The 21,273-nt window shown below is 39.9% G+C and overlaps 1 protein-coding gene across 2 annotated transcripts; it reads left to right on the forward strand.

Annotated features, from left to right (window-relative positions):
• Positions 1-773: 773 nt before the first annotated feature.
• eif3ea (eukaryotic translation initiation factor 3, subunit E, a) lies at positions 774-19,486 on the forward strand. 2 transcript variants are annotated; one of them, XM_072460283.1, is made up of 13 exons: positions 774-924; positions 1,988-2,105; positions 2,183-2,300; positions 4,069-4,111; positions 4,961-5,065; positions 7,437-7,562; positions 7,735-7,859; positions 9,498-9,624; positions 10,080-10,181; positions 11,672-11,781; positions 16,730-16,832; positions 17,961-18,095; positions 19,330-19,486. In XM_072460283.1, the coding sequence occupies exons 1-13, from the start codon at positions 835-837 to the stop codon at positions 19,363-19,365; spliced, it is 1,338 nt and encodes a 445-aa protein (XP_072316384.1). In that variant the 5' UTR covers positions 774-834; the 3' UTR covers positions 19,366-19,486. The 2 variants fall into 2 exon arrangements, with proteins under 2 accessions (XP_072316384.1, XP_072316385.1); XM_072460284.1 differs by lacking the exon at positions 19,330-19,486 and having other exon boundaries at positions 16,730-16,873; positions 17,676-18,009.
• The last annotated feature ends 1,787 nt before the right edge of the window (positions 19,487-21,273 follow it).

A 21,273-nucleotide genomic window follows, 5' to 3' on the forward strand; every position in this document is an offset into this window, starting at 1 on the left:
TGGATTGAAAAAGAGATACATACACAAAAAGTAAAGTATCAGGTGGGTAGTCTTGTGAACAATAAAATTATGATTTATAGTACACGCCTGTCTGAACATCCAAAACCACAAACATATGACGTGATCAGTTTTATAAGGGTATTCTTGCTGAAGCCAAACTGACTGTGGTCTATAGTTTTAAAATCAAATTTGAAGATGATCTAATCGAAACAGCTTTCTGGAATAGACCAAATGATCAAAAAGTGCTTTATTATTTATACTAAAGTACAGAATACATATACATTTAACCATGGAAGTCAAAGCTGTGTACCACTTTTTGTATTTTTAAAAATATATCAGCCTGTAGTTCGCCGGTGGTGCAGTGGTTAAAGGTACTGCACGTGTGGCAACATTTTGACATCGTGGCTTTGTTTCTCGGCCACAACCATTTGCTGAATGTCTCTCCTCTCTCCCCTCTCTCGTCCCATTTCACGCTACAACTGTCCGATCAAATAAAGCCTTCGGGACAGAAAACAAGGGGACAAATAGTGTCAACAAATATTAAAGCTGACATTTATTTGCAACATCCAGATTCCTCATGGAACCTATAAAATGAAACATGCTTTGAATCAACAGAGAAAAGTAGACATACACAACAAACCGTACCATCTTTATTCTTTTTAGACTAAATGTATTTCCTAAATAGAGCTATAACTTTTCAAACGTCTTTTTCTGTCAAACTCCAGCTTGTAACATCGATCACATGATCATGTTCTAGATTCATCTTTCTGAGGCGGTCGCTGATTGGTCATTTCTCGGTGACGCTGCTGCACCCACTTCCTTTCCGGAGCAAAGATGGCGGACTACGACCTCACCACAAAAATTGCCCACTTTTTGGACCGTCATCTTGTGTTTCCTTTACTGGAGTTTCTGTCCGTTAAAGAGGTAAGTGAATAACTATCAGATGGTCCTTGATTTTGGTGGTTTTGGTTTATTGCTACTGCGTCGCGTGGGTTTTCAGCGGCTGTCTTAGCAGTGAATGCTAAGTTACCGAGCACGTTTTCGTCTACGACAAAAAACTAGCAGGAAACTCTTGTCTTTATTTTCATAATAAAAACGGCCAAAAGCGTTATCTTTTATACATGTCGTTTTAAGCTAGTATATTATCGGTAACTCTAGAGTTGTGTATCATATATCATCATCAACAGCTTTCATGGTAAAATAACCCTGTAATTCTCATGTTTAATTCGTAGTTTGCATCTATTTTGGAGTCAAACCGGAAGCGAGTATCATGTGTTTTATGCTTTGACTATAGTATGCATGGACGTAAGAAGCTGTTTCTGGTTATTTCATGCTTTACATATAATCGGCAATAGCTTTTCAATGGCCTTTCCGATACAAAAACAAAATGCCAGTATTATACCCTGTCCTCTTCATTCCCAACCTGGAGTCAAGATCTTTATTTGAGTCCCCAAAGAATCTCAGCAGGTCCCCGAGGGGTCTTAGTAAAGAGGTCCAAATTAGATTCATTGATTGTGTGAATTATTATAAAGCAGTGGCATGCTAAATGCTTGTTTAAAGTATTTCATAATCATTACTGTTCTATGTCATATTTATTAACCAGAACATGATTACATTTTTTTATCAGAAGACGGTAGCTTCTCGAGTATGAGGGATGTTTGGGTCACTAACATAGCAACAGGTAAAATACCGGTCCCTGGGACAAAAGGGTTGCAAACGACTGCCCTATCCATTGTCTTGACTTGTAACTATATATCATATTAGATGCTGTTTCAATACAATATTGGCATTCTACTATTTACAGTTATTACAATTCCACTGGCATTCAGTCAACTGAGTGCACCAGAGTGCACACTGAATTATGTCAAAGTTGGTAGTAGATTAGTTTGATAACACTTTGTCATTTTCATATTAAATAATGTATACTTTGTATGTGATATATGCATACAAAGTATATAACTAATTCCATATGAAATGTTTTGCTTAGATCTACAATGAGCAAGAGCTTTTTCGTGGGAAGTTGGATCTTCTTAGTGAGACGAACATGGTTGACTTTGCCATGGATGTCCACAGGAGCCTTTTTCCTGACAAGGAAATACCACAGAGTAAGTTGTTCAGACTGAAAACAAACTCCAAATATATATCCCGCCCTCTTGGTTTGCTAATGTTTTTATTTTATTAGCCCTGAGAGAAAAAAGGACTGAAGTTGTGGCCCAGCTCAAACAGCTGCAGTCAGAGACGGAGCCTATTGTGAAAATGTTTGAAGATCCAGAAACAACACGACAGATGCAATCTACCAGGTGAGAAAACTTACACATAACTACTCATTTTTATTCATCTAATCATTTTAGGGTGCACGGTGGCAAAGGCGGTTAGCGCTCTTGCCTCCCAGGAAGGAGATGTCCTTCTGTCCTCCCCGTGTTACCGTGGGTTCTCTTTGGGTTCTCTGGCTTCCTCCCACCGTCCAAAGACATTCATGTGTTAGGTGAAATTGGCCCTAGTGAGTTAATGTGAGTGAATGGCTGTCTGTCTCTGTTGGCCCTGCGACAAGTTGGCCACTGTCCAGGGTGTACCCCGCCTTAGGCCCAAAGTCACTGGGATAGGCTCCAGTCACCCGTGACCCTGAAAGGGAACAAGCGCTAGAGAATGAATGAATAATCATTTTTATTCCATCTAATCTAATTTTTAGTAGTCAAAAACTTGCTATAATATTTGGTAATTTTATAATGTATTTAATTGTAATAACTTTTTAATGGTTTCATGTTTCAACATAGTGCTTTTTAATAGTCTGCAACTATACAGCAGAGTAGTCTGTTTTTGCAAATTGAAAGCATATGCCTTTGTGGGTGTGGTTAACTTTATTTATACTTTTGTCAGTGATTAAATATTTTTGCTTGTATGCAGTCATCATCCTGTCTTTTTAGTTTTAGAGGATATATCTTCACTAAATCAAAAGCATTCCCTACTTTAATCTTCGTTTGAGTTCTGCTGTTTTGACTATTGTTTTAGTGAAGATGTAGACATTTGTTTATTGAAGCCAGTTGATGTAAAAGGTCAGTTGTGAGATTTGAAGTATGATATGGAAACATTGACTTAGTAAATGTCTACCAGACTGATGTTTCTGTCATTGTTGGATAAAAAACGAATCACTTATAGGAGAAGCTTTTAGTTTCACATTATTGGACCGTTGGATTTGTAACAATAATCTGCTCATCTGGAATCCATATAAGAAGACTCCCATAAAGTTTTAAAGGGAAGCAGAAATTAGTTTTAATAAAATTGTATGTTGAAAATGATATCCTTCAGCGGTTAACATTATGAAGTATGAATGGATTTTTGTTTTTCTATATAGGATGTACTGTACTGATCATATTGTGCTGTAACCTAAATAAGAGGTGCTTACAGCAGTTTCTCCCATATACTGCGGCACTGACATCCTACCCTGCTGCTAAGTCATTTAAAATGGACACAGTGGAAACCCTAGCTTGGCTACAATGAAATTCAGTTAGCACACATCAATATATTCCAACAATGTTCTTATCTGCTCCCTATCCTTTATATTTTAGCTTCTGCTGTTACATTATTTTGACAAAGCCAGTGTTATGCAGCACTAAGACATATAATGAACTCCACAGCAGTCATTAGTTGGACATGGCTAAGTAGCTCAGATCATTGCAGAGCATAATTTGTCTTTGTCAGTTACTTTAAATGTATGCAGTCTTTAGGACATGCATATCTACTAAAATACTGATTATGGCTCACCCTGCTTGGCCCGACCATATCCGAGCAAACATGATTACTTACAAAGAAAAAAGAAAGTGGGACAAAAAAAGCAGAATTGATGAGCAAGTTGGTAAACACTAAAATGACAGATGACCAATGAGCTTGTCTGTTTCCCGTCACGGAAATGAACAAATCTGATTGGCTGACCGCATAGTCCCTAAGATGCAGCGGAGGTAGTGACCAGACTGAGATCTCCTGTCTTGATCCCAGGCTACAATATGGCTCTACACAATTTAAGCCGCATTACATCCAGAAATTAAGTAATAAATATTTTTTGTTTTTCAGAGATGGCAGAATGCTCTTTGACTACTTGGCTGAAAAGCATAACGTAAGTTTGCCTCATGTTCTCACATCTCACGATTTTTAACTATTTTCCCATGACTGACCCCATGATTGTTTCAGGGATAAAGTGGTAGGGCCTGACCATGGAGGGAAATGTAGAATTACTCTTCAAAATCCTTAACTCATTTTCAAAGTTTGTATTGCTTGCACAAATTCTGCGGAATTTACATTCTGTGGTGAATAGTTAAGAATAAACTGAGTAACCAGGGACTCGTGGATAGAGCCGCAAAAATGCCGGGGGTTCTATATTTACCATGATTTTGACTTCTTACATTATACTGCTCTACTTTGGTCACCTCCCACTCCAGTGTCCTGCTGACCTGCACACTGTCCTCAGTGCACCTCCAAACAAACATCATCTCTCCCAGCTAGACTTAGACAGACTTTATTGATCCTTGGAATAATAATAATGTAAAGAGTCGGTGTAATCCCTCAATTGTTCAGGAGTGTTCGATTGTAGAAAAGGTTTCAGTTGTAATAAACTAAAACCGTGTCCAGATGACGACTACAACTGAATCTTTTTCTACAATAATGTAACGTTTTCTGACTGCTTTGTTTGGTCAGTCATAGAAATATGATGTGTGCAAATGTAAATGGTTAAATACCCATACACGTGATAAGAAACCACGTATGGGACATAAAAGCTCCATTTGCTCTTTCTTTATCTGAAATAAATGCTTTTATAATTTAAAACCGCCCCGGCCTTAAATGATCACGTTCTTACAGAACCAATGAACAGTTAATGTGTTTTATAATGGGCAAAAATATAAATATACTATACTATGATTATTACATGATTCACAAATGAGGCTGACTTTTTTTTATTTCTCTTCAGTTCCGCCAGGAGTACTTGGATACGCTCTACAGATATGCTAAGTTCCAGTATGAATGCGGCAACTACTCTGGAGCAGCAGAATACCTGTACTTTTTTCGTGTTTTGGTAAGTACCTTTTTAGACATGTTTATCTTCATTAGTTATTGGTGAGTTCTGGTAAAGGCTGATGCAAGCATTGCAGAGTAATTCAATGCATGGGTTACGTCATCATGGCCTATTCAATTAGCTGCACGTTGTCTGTCTTTGATGACTGCTGTTGTACGACTTGAGTGGGAGGTTTTACTGAGCCAAGTGATCAGTAGCAAACTGCATTATCTGTCTGTAGACCTCAGGAGACGGGCTGCGGGAGACGGCTTAAATACAGTCCAGAGAATTTAGATTTGTCACAATGACTTAAGCTTATGAATGTTTTGATTTATTTTAATGATTATGAAATGTATAAAGCAGAATTGTACAATACACAATACAAAATTAAATCAAAACATTATTACCTTTTTTAAAAGGTGGGTCAAAACACAAAATGTGTTTTCGTGCCTTTTTCTTTCCCCCGAGTATCAGTTAGTTTTGCTTAGACCTTTGTAGTCTAGATACTTTTGTATTATAGCTCATTGTAACACAAAAGGCATGTTTGTCTTGTTTTTAATTGACATTTGATACTCTCTACTCTGTCAAATGACAGTTGCGTGCACATTTAATTTGTCCTCTCTCAAAATGTTGGCTCTGATTTTAGAAGTCTGATGAGCCCATTGCTCTAAAGAGGCATCTTAACCCAAAGCACTTGTCCAATTCATTTGATAAGTTTACACTGATCTGGCTCAGTCTGGGGCTGGAACCGTTGCAATCTAGAGGTCTTGATGGCTGATTTGCCTAAGCTGTCAACAATATGGTTGTTTTAATGTTCTTCTGTTCTGTTTGTTTAGGACTTGATTTCAGATTGAAATGCCTTTGGTGGTTTGATTATGTTGAATAATGTCTTTCTCATCATACCACATGCTGTAAGAAGATATTGCTTACTCATGTCAATTTAGAGAATGCTTAAAGGCATTTCAACCCCTGTTAGTTTTTAGTATTAAGCTGCTTTAACCCATATTCATGGACTGAACAATATTACTCAAAGATACGAAACTTTTTGTATACACGCAAAAGACTCATGTCTCTCAAATACTGGTCACAATTCAGCTCATCAAAAATAGGGGCAAAAACAAAAGTGCTGTGTGTATATTTCTGTGTATATTGGACCTCCCATCCTCACAAGCGCCTCATCTGTCTCACACTTTTGTATGGGAGAGGTGAGGCTGCATAGAGCCATTTAACGTGGGAAACCTTGTCAATTAAACGAAGGAAGCCAGCCTTGCAAAATCCTTGCCTAGGATCCTGTTTCAGTGTGGCGTAGCTCGTAAAGAGCAACTTGTTCATATCATCGCTTAATGCAGGGATTGAATGTTAAGAATAAAGATTGGATGTCCAGACAGATTCCCAGGACAGTAAATGTATTGTTGCTGGTCAGTCAGTGAAAATGTGCCTATTTCACAAACCAATGGAAACTCAAGGTAACTGTTGGAAAAACCCAGGTATTGAAGCTTGTTGTGCATGGCCACTCTGCTGAAAGCCCGTGTGCGTGTGCGTGTGCGCCTGCCTGTCTGTGCGTGTGTGTGGAGAACGCTGCCCTAATGACCTGGAGGTCAGCCAAAAGTAGCAGGCTGGGACTTCCAGGATGTAAGGGAAAACAAACAAAGCAAACACTTTGGACAGAATAAAGGACTTCCTATTCTGACAATATTTAATTATTGATGTTCTGTTTTTCCCTGATCAGTTGCTGTTACATAAGACATGTTTTGATATTTTCCTTGTTACCTACCAAAATACACCGAATTATACTCTCAAATGATAAAAAGTGAGGAATATTCTTTACCGCATTGCGTCACAACCCACTGCTGGGAGATGTATGGTTAGTTTGGTCATTTAGTAGACGCCCACATCAACTTCCTGCTCGGCTGCTGACTCCTGTCACTCTGTCTGGCGTTGTGTTATCCTGAAGTAGTTTGTCCCAGACCTTCCCATGAGCCCCAGGGTGGAGCCCAGGGTCCAGTGTGGAGTGATTGCCATGCTGAGCTTCAGAGGCATTCTTAACCTGTCTCCCATTACCTGAGTGTTTTTTTGTTTGCTTTAGCTTGTTCTGGAAGTCACAAACGGCAGTCTCTCAGATTTTGAGACTGATTTTGCTAGCTAAAATGTGTCTTGTAAGCCCCAGTTCATGTTTCCTTCTAATTACCCTGTGATAAACCTGGAGGTCTGCTGAAGTTGGTTAAAGTGACGTTGAAGTAATTTGTTTTCAGCTATAATGATCTCGTTGAAAATTACGCGCTTATCAATAACATTTTGATATTTGGGGGTACCACTCAGTTTGAAAATGTTTTAAATCTTAACGATAGTTACAGACATACAGTAAAGTAATGCTATGTTCTATGTTCTTTAGGTTCCTGCTACAGACCGAAATGCCCTGAGCTCTCTGTGGGGCAAGCTGGCCTCTGAGATCCTGATGCAGAACTGGGATGCAGCCATGGAGGACCTCACCCGCCTAAGGGAAACTATCGATAACAATGTAAATACCCCACTTTTCAGAATTTGATCTCGCGTTCAGATTTTCTTACATATACATGACAATTCACTTTCAGTACAGCTTGTATTCCATTCCCCTTACACACACCCTTAAGATTGTTTTTGGGCTCCAAAGTTGTAATCTTACCAAAAATTTTGTTTCTTTTAACTTTCAGACGGTCAGCTCCCCTCTCCAGTCTCTGCAGCAGAGGACATGGCTAATCCACTGGTCTCTCTTTGTGTTCTTCAACCATCCCAAGGGCAGAGACAATATCATCGAGCTATTTCTCTATCAACCTCAGTAAGTGCTTTTTAGCAGAAGGCAACATTTCTTGAAAATGCATAAACTACAAATCACTTTTCTCTTAGAAGTGCAAGTATTGTCTATGCGCTTATGCAATATTAAATGTTTAAATTTAGTTACAGTAAGTACAACTCATGTCACAAAAAACACTGCTCGAATTGCTCGAACTGCTCAAATTGCCCCACAAAATTTGCTTCCCACTTTCTGTATTTGGATGTTTTTGCCCCAAGCCCTGGTCTGATTGTAGGGTTATTTTATTGTACACTTGGTTGGACTCCACAGGCTATATGCTGGCGACCACAACACGGCACTAAAATTTGTCTCTCCAAATTTTTCTGTTTTTAATTTTATTGCTGATGATTAATGCGACCAGCCCAATAATTTCTTCTAAAAAGCGCACCCAGCCCTTTGCGTGGACAGACTTGGGTAGTTTTGTGTGAGCTTTGCTGCTTCACTGTTAAAACCTCATATTTTTCCCACTGAGGCTTGGCTCGACTCTTGTGTCCCATTTTTTGACCAGTCCTTTGGCTGAAGTGACCAGTGCTTGGCCTTCAGCTCCACATCTGACCTCTGTTACCCCAGCCGTCAGCACATGATGGCCAGAAGACTTGTTTGTCTACAGTGGACAAGCTGCCATGAGCTTAAAGTACTACTCCATAGTGCCATAGCTGTTTGTGGCTGTGTGTAACAAGATGGGAATATGATGGTCCGTTCAAACTTATGACATCGGCACCATCTCACCATGCGCCTGTAAGGCAACAAATGTGAACTCCAATTTGATTTCTATGCTACATGCCTCTGTGACATTTATAGTGTACCAGTAGAACAAACCGTGTTACTGTGAAACTAAACAAAACAAGTGGAGGTTCCCTCAGCGGTGCTGGGTGATCGGCCCACGGACATGGTACAGTGAGTCATGCAGCTACCGGAGCTGCCTCTGGAGAGTGACGAGGTGTAAGTTAATCAGGAACACCGCACGGGGCACTGCGGCCTTCCTCCGGCTCGGGCCTCTCAGACAGATGAGGGAGCTCTTAAAATCAGCTTAATGGAGCCTTTTCCTTGTTTCTGTTGGATTGGTTGGCTCTAACAGCCTCACGTCCACAGTTGCTTTACTATTTCTTCAAACAAATACAAAATATCCCTGTTATGGATTTGTTTCTGTATTTTCCTCAATGGGTTCTTTTTTTCTGTCTAATTTTAAGTAAATTAGTTTAACAATTATTTTAATTGCCCTACCACAATCTTAAGTTTGTGTGGGACAAGGGCCCAAACTGCCTTGTCTCTTGTGCAGGAGCCAGTTGACCTGTGGTCAAAAAATCAGTCCCTGATGGATTGGATTTCAACTACTGGGCTTGTCCCTGCTCACTGATCTATATCTTCTTACCAGGTTTACGCTTTCCTCTTCCCTCTCATAGGACACTAATGAAAGAGATGGTTTATAGCTTGGACTCATGTACAGTCTTGGACAATCCCACTTAGACATTTATCGCTTGGGCTGCAAAGGTTTTTTTTCTTTATTCTAAATGTCAGATTCCAAAAAAGCAGCCAGAATGTTATCTTGTGTGTCCACAGTAAAGATCATGTCTTTTCTTAGATCGCTTTAATAAGCCATTGCTTTGATCATTCTCTTTGCAGATACCTGAATGCCATTCAGACTATGTGCCCCCACATCTTGCGTTACCTAACCACAGCAGTCATCACCAACAAGGATGTTCGTAAACGCCGACAGGTCCTGAAGGATCTGGTGAAAGTCATACAGCAGGTGAAAAAATATCCAAGCATAGTTACAGTACATTATTATAAGGTTTCACTTTCGTAAACAAGTGGATATTTAGTGCATTTGGTGTGTCAAAGAGGAGAAGCTAAACTGTTCCCATCAGAGAGCCCCTGACTCTCTTGATGCGCAGTACACTGAGTACTTACTGTGAGTAATCAGTAAAACATGTGCTTGGAGCTCTGGGGCCTCAGGTCAGGTTGTGACTCCTTTTAAGCACAGTTTGAAACTGTTCAAAGTTCAGACGGGTCTCTTAACTTCTTTAAACTGTTATCTTTGTTTATCTGTCACCGGGTGGCCGGTTCCAATACGACATAATTTCATATCTAAACCACTTTCACTCCTGGTTTTGGTTAAATTGTACTTTTTAACCTTGCTTCTGTTGACTTTTAAAAATGCATATTGATATAATGATATTGATAGGAGATCTTTTTGCTTCACAGGAATCTTACACCTACAAAGATCCAATTACAGAGTTTGTGGAGTGCCTCTACGTGAACTTTGATTTTGATAGTGCTCAGAAGAAACTTCGGGAGTGTGAGTCTGTAAGTAACCTTTTATTCAAAGTTCAAAAGTTTACACTTCTCATTGCTTTTCTATTTTATACACAAACGTAACCGTTTCAATTCCAAATTTGATTTCTAACCTGGCTTAGTTTCACCTATGATGCATTTATTCCTTTTATATGTAACATAATCTATTCAGTAATTTGTTCTTCCCAGGTGACATGACCGTTTGTTCTTGTAGTCAAGTAGACTAAAGTTGGGGTCATATTGCTCCTTTTGATCTTAGTCTCTTAACAATGAACTATGATAATGAAAAACATCTGTCAGATGAGTAAATGTTTAGCGACTAAGTCAGTTTCCATGAGGTTTGAATTTATTGTGATGCTCTAAAGTCAAAATATCAAATGATTACAAGGCCATTTAACTAAGTTATCCACTTCCTTTCCATACTTATGCATTTCTAACGTTGTGGTTGTCGCTTATGCTTGTTTGAGGAAATAGACACTTGTCTTTATTTTTGGGCTCTGTTCATTGATTTTTAAGCTTGCTTCTGTTCCAATGGCACTCTCTTGTGTTTGTCCTCAATGCTTTTAACATCAACCCACTTTTCTTCTCTATATTTGCCAACTAAAGTCATCTAATTGTCTTGCACGGTTTATAAGTCCTGTGTTGTCTTCAAACCATTTTGTAGCATACATTTTCTCTTGGAATTACCTACGGAAATTAAAGTAACAAAATTAAATATTTATCATTTGACCATGTAAGGCAATGTTTGTCCTAGCTTATTTTAGAGCTATTCCAAGGTCAATTTAATTCCTGCTGCACTAAGCATTTTTCTTGATTTTTAATTCTCTGTGGTCTGTGCAATGATTTGGACTACTTTCAAATAGTTAAGGTTGGTTGGAATAGTCTATTTTAGAGCTTTTTGTTTCCTTCCCACTTCACCTCGGTTTTGGAATTGCCGTCAGATGTTAGATGCATGTCAAAGAATGAAAAGTATATCCTTTCCTACAGCCGAGCACTCAGATTGCACATTAAAGAGCTCTCCTCAAGCCACTTTCAAAATTTGTTTAAACTTTGTGGTTTGAATCCCAGATGACGGTAATTGGGGCACTTGGCTCTTCAAAGCTATCAGTCCAAGATAAGCATTGTCGTAGTTGCAATGTGTTTTGCCTGATAGTGCCATGTAGTTGGGACTTATTTGGGCAAAACGGCGTGCAAATCGAGTTATTTGAAGCTTAAGGAAACTGAAAGCTGGGAATTGTTGCAAAAGTTTGTAGATACAGTCTATGATGAGAGAGACTGGACACTGAGCGACTGGAATCAAAATGTTTTGGATCCACAAATGGACAATTACACACTAGATTAGCTAAAATAAACACATTAAACTGTGTATAACAATATGGACATGTCTCATAAATGCCATAAGTGTTGTAAAGTATAGAAGAATAGTCATGTCCTGCTTTTTCGTAACATATATTTGCTGTATGCGTTATACAATCCGTCTGTTTTCCCCCCCGTTCTTTCAGGTTCTGGTGAATGACTTCTTCTTGGTTGCCTGCCTGGAGGACTTCATTGAAAATGCTAGACTCTTCATTTTTGAGACCTTCTGCAGAATCCACCAGTGCATTAGCATAAGGTTGGTTTAATATTACATTTTTCAATATAAATGGGACATTCTTGTCTTGATGACTCTCACATCTCCAGACAGTCGCCGAAAGCAGAATTTCAACTTCTTTATGCCAGAGTTCCTCTTATTCAGGGCAACAAGACAAAAATAAGTAAAACGTAGATTTGATTTGATCTTTTTTTTTTTTTCTTTTTTGCCTTCTCCTCAGCTTCTCTGACACATTTCTGTGATTAGCTGTTGTAGGCTGTAAGTGCTTCCAGGACTCAGCAGGTTATGGTGTTCTCTAAACTTTTTAGGACCACCTGTCCAGGGCCAATTCTTGATAGTTTTTCCCCAGGACGGGGTCATGACTTGGACTATTCCAGTTGCTCTCACAAGCAACAACCTCTGCTCAGTTTTTTTAAAGCTTAATGTGGGGTGAGAAGGTGATGTGTCCTCTTCTGACTTGAAACTTCATAGTGACTTCAAAGTAAAAATAACCTTATGTGAACCAAAACCAAGAAATGTAGTCGGCACTAATTAAACTAAACATTGGTCGGGGTGAAATTGAATGTCTTGTATTTAGTAATTACAGGATTTTATTTCTTCTCCCCATCTGTTTTACTCAATCAGCCCTGAATTATACCATTATTTTATGTTATCAGATCATTATTATTACAAAACCATTGTTTAAGATCATGGTTGTCCAAGTTTGATTCCAAGATTGGACAGTTAGTTTCTATTTATCAATAACATGGATGTACATCTACAACATAAGGGATTCTCACCGGAAATGAAATGAATTGAATCTTTTTGGACATGAGTGCATTGAGTGTTGGATATAGCTGCAGAGGGCTGAAGTCAAGGTTGGAAAGTGAACTTGATCAGGGCCTGTCGAAATCTCCAGTTGCAGATTGTCTGGAATTGATTGGCAGTGCTGGTTCTTTTTGGCAGACTTACTGCAATTGGATCCATTTACTTGTTAAGGACCACAAAGGTTAGTGGTAAAGCTTAAAGAGGAAGTCAAATGGCAGATTTTTTCTTCTCACATTTTCACTTTTTGATTGGTGTTTGTTAGCCTTTCTAAAATTAGGATTCTGAGGGCAATCTCAGGGATTTCCATATTTATTGTTGCTGGATTATGACGAGCAAACATTTTCTGCAAACGCCCAGATTCCAAATCATTAGTTTGCTGCCCAGAAGACCTCTGCATCGAGGCATAAGCTGAATGAATTTGTCTCTTTTTAATGAGGAGGTTTTCACAGCTTGGTCATGTTGGTTTAGGAGATATTTAGCCTGCCTTTTGCCCAATTTTCTGCGTAAACTTGGAACAGATTTTTTCCTAATTGTTTTATACAAACTGTAAACTGTACTTCAGGCTGTGTGGAGATTCTGTACGTTTGTTGTTTGCAGACCAGGTTTGGGCAATAACTCGTTACAAAGTAAGGGATCACCGTAATTTGAGCAACACTCATGTTGACAAACTACGCCTTAAACCTATGGATTAAAAGAAAAGACAAAATTAACATTGTTGGAGTAATCTTTGGAAACACTGACCTTAAATGCTCATCGTCCTTTGACTTTTGTGTTTGTTGCAACTATTTGGGCAGGGTTTTCATGATCCCTGGACTGTATTTGTACACAACATTTGGAACAAGCATCATGGGTGCAACGCTATAGATCTTTTCCCCTCACGATTGAGTTATTTAAAAGACCACACACTAATTTTGGTTTCCCTGAAAAAATTCCCCAAGCCAAATATGAGGTTGGCCCAAATGCTATCACATGTTATTGTTCAACACTGTATTTATTTTAGGCAGGCCATGTTAAGTGCTACTTGTGGGATCTCTCATCCTCTTCTTACCAAGAGTGTTAGACCAAGTGCTTGACCCCCCCTTTGTGTGTGAAGTCGATGATCAGGAGCCAGCGAGAGTAAGGGGTCGAAGTGAAAGTGATCTCTGGTCCCCTAAGGAACAGGATCATGGTTGTGTAAAATAAAACCAGTCATGGAGGTTGTCCTTTTGGTTTAAGGCCTGAAAGATTTCAGTTGTGTTGACTGCTTTAGTCAGTTCCTTCCCATCCAACATCTGTCTTTCTTCCCCTTCGTTTTGGTTCTCTGGGGTCTATGGGTGGCTGCTGAGGACTTATTCATACGGCTCAAGATAAGACTTTTCTGTGATATACAAATGCGCTTCCTGAGAGATAAACACTCCCAGGCTTAGCATTATAAATTAGATTAGGGGGCTTTGGCTGGTAAAGGCCAGGGCCCTGGGCCCTTTTGGGGCTCTGTGTTCCTGTGTTATGCTGTACAGATCACGTTTAACAGGGTTTGGGGTTAGGAAAACTCCCCAATGAGGAAACCTGATCATTTTTGTTTTGATCATCATATCTGACCTGGACTTGACTGACATGGGCCCCCACTTTACCGACCGGCTAAACAAAACCCCCAGAACCTCCACACAGCAATTACCCAATTATCTGTGTAAAATTAGTTAAAATTATTTATTTTTATTAGAAAATAGCTTTTAATTATCCAATGTGTAAAGATAAATAATAGAAGGAATTAACTTATTGGTATCCAACATGTAGTTATAAGAGTGCAGTTACATCTGTTGCTATTATAGCAAATACTAATTAATTTGATATGGATTCAATTATTTCCAAGGCCCATGAGCAACTTCCTCTGAACTTAAACTGTACCATTTCCTTGATGTTACAAACGTGACCATGATTACTGGCACATGTAATCCATCAAAAACTGCACTTGCGTCATTAGACAGCTGACACTTCTCGTTTGTTCTCTGATAAATATGTATTAAGCCTCGTGCTATCTTTGGGTTTGGATGACCCACAAGCATCTGTAGTAGAACGCTTCCACATGAAAGTGTTTTTTGTTTTTATGTTTTAAAAATAGGCTGTGTTTTTAACTTGTGCATTATCTTTGGGGGTAGTTTTTAGCCTATTTGGTTGTCATGGACCATTTTCCACAGATTTTGGTAATTAATAGATGCCCTATGCCGCTAATTATTTTAATCCCTAATGATATACAAAAATAAATGCATTTAATAGTTGTGATATCAAAGTATAATAATCTGGCAGAATTTACTTTTTGGAGAAAGCCATAATAATCATCCTCATGTAATGTAGTGTAGTGTATTCATACATCTCTTGTCCACCTTAAGGCACTCTGAGTGCTTTACATGGGAATGTGGATGAAGTGTTTTGCCTAAGGACACAACAGCATTTCCTCTAGCGCCCCACTGTGGCACCTGGTGTTCCAGCAGTCTCCCATCCACGTGCTAACCAGGTCCTGCCTGAGCTGATGAGATTGGGCATTGGCAAGCAGGTATGGTCATACCATGCTGCAATAATGTGTGCTGGCTGCTGGTGGAGTGGTTAGAGCGTGGCACATGTGGTGTTGCTTCCATTGCTGTGTCCTGGATGCCATTCTAGCCCTCGACCATTTGCCGAATTCTTCTCCTATTTTACGCTACAACTGTCCTGTCAAAAAAAAAAGCCTTCTGGTAGGAAACATCTTTAAAATAATAAGTACAAATCAATAACATCAGCAGCTTTTTACCATCTAAAAAACATTGCCAAAATCAAAAATATAGTGTCAAAACCAGATTTAGAGAGACTTATCAATGCGTTTGTCTCCAGTAGATTAGACTACTGTAACGGCCTGCTCACTGGTCTCTCCAAACGAGCTGTAAAACAGCTGCAGTACATCCAGAACGCTGCTGCTCGGGTCCTGACTAGAACCAGGAAGTATGATCACATTAGTCCTGTTCTCAGGTCTCTGCACTGGCTCCCTGTGGCTCAGAGAATAGACTTTAAAGCAGCTCTGCTTGTGTACAAGTCTCTCCATGGCCTAGCACCAAAGTACACCTTGGATATGTTAGTGCCATATGAACCATCTCGGACTCTGAGGACCTCAGGGACCGGCCTCCTGCTGGTGCCAGAGTCAGGACAAAACATGGGGAATCTGCAGCTAAAATCTGGAACAGTCTTCCTGAAGATGTGAGACAGGCTTCTACTCTGACAATGTTCAAATCTAAGCTAAAAACAGTTTTGTTTAGCTGCGCATATGACTGAAAGGATTTTTTCTTTGCACTCTTCTCTTTTGTTTGTGATTTTATTAGTTTAGAAAATCAGTTGGATTGATAATTTTTAATTTAGTTAATTTTATTGTATTTCTGTTTCTGTAATTTCTTTGTGATTTGAATGCATTTTTCCTGCTGTGAAGCACTTTGAATTGCCTTGTGTATGAAATGTGCTCTACAAATAAACTTGCCTTGCCTTGCCTTGCCTATTAAGAGCCTTGAAATGTAAAGACACTTATGTTTTGTTCATTTTTCGAGCTATGCCTATGTAATACTTGTTCTGGCACTCTCGCCTCACTGCGGATTCACACAGAAAGGCACAGGTTGTCTGGGGGGAAAAATGCTTATGCCTTGAAGAAAAAAAAGTTACTTATGTAACTATTTATTTACCAAAAAATAATGTAAATGTAGGGGTGAGAAAACCTGACTGCCTCAGTAAATATAAGCGGTGCTCACAGGGGTTGGACATTTATTGGAGCCTTGTATGAAATGAGGTAGGTGTGTAGGCTTGTGGGGTCAGACGGGAGGAAAGCAGCAGGAAATATGGGGGAAGGGGCTACCAAATGGGCTCTCAAGTTATTTTGAAAACCACAAGGGAAGCCAGCTGCACAGGGAAAGCTTTGGATCAAAGAATGGAAGCCACCCGCGACCCTCCCGCCTGCACCCCGACACTAGCGGCCATTTTGAGGGACAGTAACTGCACGGCCAGTGTCACAAGCAGCTGAAGCAGGTGTGTGTATCTCAGCATATCAGGCAGTGGTTGATTATGGTGAACAGAGGATTACATCATGTTGCAGCCGTCCCAAGTGTATGATTTCTGAATGAGTTAAAAGACGTTGGATGTTTGTATGACAGTTTGTGTCATGTCTTTACAGTATGCTGGCAGACAAACTGAACATGTCACCTGAGGAAGCCGAGAGGTGGATCGTAAACCTCATTCGTAATGCTCGACTGGACGCCAAGATTGACTCCAAACTTGTAAGAATTTTTGTGTTTTACTTAAATATGTACTGTAGACAGTGTTGGGAAAGTTCACTTTCTACATGAACTAGTTCAGTTCATAGTTCATAATTCAAAATTTTGAAATAAGTTCACAGCTCCAAAAAATGAACTAGTTCAGTTCTTTTTTGTCACTATTATGCAAGAATTGTTCTAAATTATTTCCACAGCCCATATACAACAGGCAGCAATTATTGTATTAGTTTAATGCTGAGAATGTGTCAGATTTCATCTTCATATCCAATTTTGAATCCTTATCCAGGATTTACATTCACATTGAAGGGACAGACTTCCCCCTTTTGTTGCTGTCCATTCAGCCCACACAAGCAGCAGCTTTCAGCCCCACAGTATATTCTCAAAAACATGAGGGGAAACTTGCTGGGCAGAGTTTGCACAGAAATGTTAGATTGTTCCCATCCTCACTGGGCTTATCATAAAACTCACGTAACTGGTCGTAGGGCGACTCGTCGCTGCTCTGTCGCGTCTGTGCTGCTTTTTGTTTTGTTGCGCATGCGCAGTGCGGTGCGACACGCAAAATCTCTGTCTCCGCTATCTATCGGCCTCTACAACTTCGGAGCTCTCACACTTGCCAGGCAAAGGCTTTTTTTGGGCAACATAACGGTGTGTTTTTCACCCGGAAGTCTCTAGAAATGTGACACATTGTTGAACGAAAATAAAAAGAACGAATTTGCCGTTCACAGACACCAGAATGAACGCGTTCACATTATCGTTCGTCGTTCAGTTCACGTTCACCAAAATTATGAACTCATTCATGAACTTTCGTTCAATGAACGCGTTCAGGCACAACACTGTCTGTAGAAGCCTTGGATACTTCCTTACTTGTAAAGCATTATTTTTGTTGTGATTTTGTAATTGAAAGGTAAGTGCAGGCAGAATATCCCTTGTTCGGTTCCTTTTGAGCGGCTTCTTGTTAAATGTGCATGTTTTGGCATTCACATCACAGCCGTTCTCTGTAATCAGCAAATCATAGCCCATTTCTTTGGAATGACATAGTATTATCTAGTTGTGCATGAATATGATCAAAGACACTTGGCTCATCGGTCCCATTGGTGTAAATGTATTGTCTATTTTTGTCTGTATTTTAAGGGCCATGTGGTTATGGGAAACAACGCTATATCACCTTACCAGCAAGTGATTGAGAAGACCAAGAGCCTCTCGTTCCGAAGCCAAATGTTGGCCATGAACATTGAGAAGAAGCAGGCCCACAACAGCAGGAACGAGGTGAGCCACATTCGAACACATTGCATCCTAAAGCACAAGCTACACCGTATCACGCCGTGGACTGATCGGCTTGTACAAAGGTTACCATGAACTTTGGCTCAAAAAGACTCAAACGATCAGCGCAGAAGAACAAAGCCAAAGAATGTAGAGGAGTAAATGCCAACAAAAGCTCTTTTTACACGAATTAGACCAGTAATGGCAAGTTTAACAGAGCAAGCGCTTTCATCCCTCCATCCACTCTTCAAAGGCCTAATGACAAGGTAGATTCCAAACAACCATAAAATGCTGGCCTGAGCGTAGTGACTCAGCGCAGAAACATAAATAAGGTGGACCCTTGCGCAGGGCTTTTGGTGAACATTAGTCAAAATGCTGGAGTTCCCTGCACTTAGGAGCTGCCGCAGATGTCTAGCCGAGGGTCCAGTCATTGCGTTCAAGTGTGTTTTTGATGTTGACCCTGTGCATGTTAGCGACATGTAGGTCCAAGTACCGAAACTACCTAGAATGTTAAAATCATTCTCAGAAGTGCAAGCTCTCTGGGACAGGTCTGTGTGAGGGACGAGATTGATGAATTGGACACCTAACGGCACCAAGGCCACGGCATGTTAACTGCTCACCTTTTAACTGTGGCCACTTTGAGGCTATCGTTTGATGTGCCCAATTACTCCTCCTCCCTATTGTTTGAATATCTTCGGCCATAATGCTGTCCTGTAAAAATAAAAATCCCCTCATTAAGGACTTTTTGTAATTAGTCAAAGAGAAGCACAGAGGACTATTACATCCTGCTGTCCTCAAGGCTACAAATCACCAGCTTATAGAAGGAACATTTAACCATCTGGGCTGCCTGTTTAGGGTCCCTGTCAGCTCAAATGGCCACTCAATGTTTACGAGAAGAACACACACATTACACACCCCGCCGATTAAAAGTGCTTGCACATGTATCCTATGGTCACATGCAGTTGGACAAACAATTTAACACTGGCTACTCTAGAAGAAGTATCTAAAGGCTATTTAGTCATTTAGTGTTTTGTCTCATTTAGATAATATTTATTCCCGTTTTTCCCTGTATGAATTACTGACCAAAACAGGAACACAAAAAACGGAGACTGAGAGAGAGCACATTTCATTTACAATTCAATAATTTTCAGTAACGCTCTGTCATAAAGACCTTGGTTTGTTGTTGCATTTGTTTTGCTTTTTTAAATTTACACCAATAATTGTATTTGTTTCTTTTCAGACACCACACTGGGCAGGCCAGGACGCCGGGTTTTAATGTCACAAAGAAGACTGATGCTTGTTACACTGCCCTTTTCCACACATTGTCAATGAGTACGGCACCCTTTTGTACTTCAGTCAAGTCATTGCCAATTCAATAAAAAGTGACCAACAAACAATTTTCGCCCCTGACTGGCCTATTTCTAGTATATTACAAGTCTTGGCTGAGGTTTGCGTGGTCAGACTTGTTTCACTATCAGTAATACTTGATGAAGTTTTAATGTGCGCATTGAGTCACCGAGTGGGACAGTTACGACGTGCCAGTGTGTGCACAGCAATGACGAATGTCTGTTTAGTCTGTTGGTTTTATGGCGTTTTAGTGGTTCAGGTTTTTTTTTTTTTACAGAGGCAGACCTTGAGTGGATGTCTGCATCAAGGGGCAAGCAGAGGTGATGTACAGTTACCCGTGGTCACACTCTCTGCCAGTCATTCTACCCATCGGAGAGCACATGAGGGAGCCATAAAGAACCATTAGCCAGACGGACACAATCTTTTTAATGTCCTGGCCCGCCCCCGCCCCTCTGTGCGCTTCGACCTTCTCATAACTCAGTCCACAGCCCCCGTACCCCCGCCTCCTTTATCACAATCGCTCTCAAACTTAAGTCTTTCGTTCCTTCACATGTCTTTAATTTTCTCTTTTTGCACACAGATTATATAATTAGGAGAAATGAATGTAATTGCGTCAGTATTGCGAGAATCAAAGTCTTCATCGTCACCTGCTTGTAGTTTGATCGTTGCTCAATATTGTTTATAGGTTAAAAGACTAAAATGATTATATTGATTATGTGGCTTGTGCGAATTAGGAACGGGTCGAGTAAGGCCTAGTGAGGGTTTGATTTACTGTACATTTTTAAATTGTGTTATCTTTTTTGTTTTGATGACTAATTCCAAGTACTCAAACATTTACTTTACCATCATTTAGGTTTATGTCATAGTTCTTACTACAAGGTCCTGCCACCATTTCCTACAGTATTTTATATGAATGTAATCTTAATTTGAAACTCTTTAAGCTTTGTAGAGAAATATTTTTATGAACCGTTGACATGATTGATGACTTTTTTTACTGTGTTATTGTTAACGCGGATCCACAATGAAAATCACTGACCCCCAAACACTCACAAGTCACATGTTTTTTATGGACATCTTGACATTTACATTTACACTATAAATTCTGTTATTCCACTTATCATTCAGCTTTGTTTATGAATGTCACCTGGCATCATTTCAATCCTCCCAGGTCTGCTTTTTCACAGCCACAAATGTGAACTAACAATAGACTGAACTTTCTGTGTTTCTTACTCAAATCTCCCTGACATTTGGGTGATTGTGTCTGCGATGACCACTCTGGTCTCTCTGGATTCTTTTGCAGTCAAATGAGACAGCATCCAAGAGTGGGAATCATCCAGTCGAGACACTTGATGAAGAGGGCGCACACAGAGGCCCGCCTTCATTGCTCTTATGGCATTAAAGGCTCGGAGCCAGGCCATCCAAATGCTGACATCACCTCCACTTGTGTGCTCTGCTCCGGGAGGGAGAGGGAGGCCGGCAGTGGTGCGATGGAGAATAATGTGATTGGTTTAGCGGGCTCCTCCATGACACATGAAAATAAAAGTGCTCAAATTATCATACTCACCTTTCCAATGCATACTCATGTTGTTTTAGAGAGAAGTCCAAACCAAGTGTAGGCCTGAGGCAGGCAGTCTGCTGACCACTGTGTCTGTCACTGCGCTACGAATAAATAAATAAAGCCAGGACAAAGGTCACCATAAGTTTGGTAGGGATGACTCCTCCTTTTTGGACATATTGTTTCATGTTTCTCCTTTCCTTCTCTATATTTCGTTTCTTTGCATTTATGACTTGTGTAGGCTGCTCTATTTCACATCTCATGGTTCAAATGTTTCACTTT

The sequence above is a fragment of the Eucyclogobius newberryi genome, unplaced genomic scaffold, assembly GCF_026437365.1.
Source record: "Eucyclogobius newberryi isolate DKJ021-1_F unplaced genomic scaffold, fEucNew1.0.hap1 SCAF_3, whole genome shotgun sequence".
NCBI classification, from domain to species: domain Eukaryota; kingdom Metazoa; phylum Chordata; class Actinopteri; order Gobiiformes; family Gobiidae; genus Eucyclogobius; species Eucyclogobius newberryi.

Bases quoted from the DNA above. Each gene is read 5' to 3' on its own strand.
- eif3ea (XM_072460283.1), top strand. From the start codon at position 835: ATGGCGGACTACGACCTCACCACAAAAATTGCCCACTTTTTGGACCGT. The intron at 11,782-16,729 runs GTTGGTTTAATA...ATGTCTTTACAG, and splicing joins CACCAGTGCATTAGCATAAG to TATGCTGGCAGACAAACTGA. The intron at 16,833-17,960 runs GTAAGAATTTTT...CTGTATTTTAAG, and splicing joins CCAAGATTGACTCCAAACTT to GGCCATGTGGTTATGGGAAA.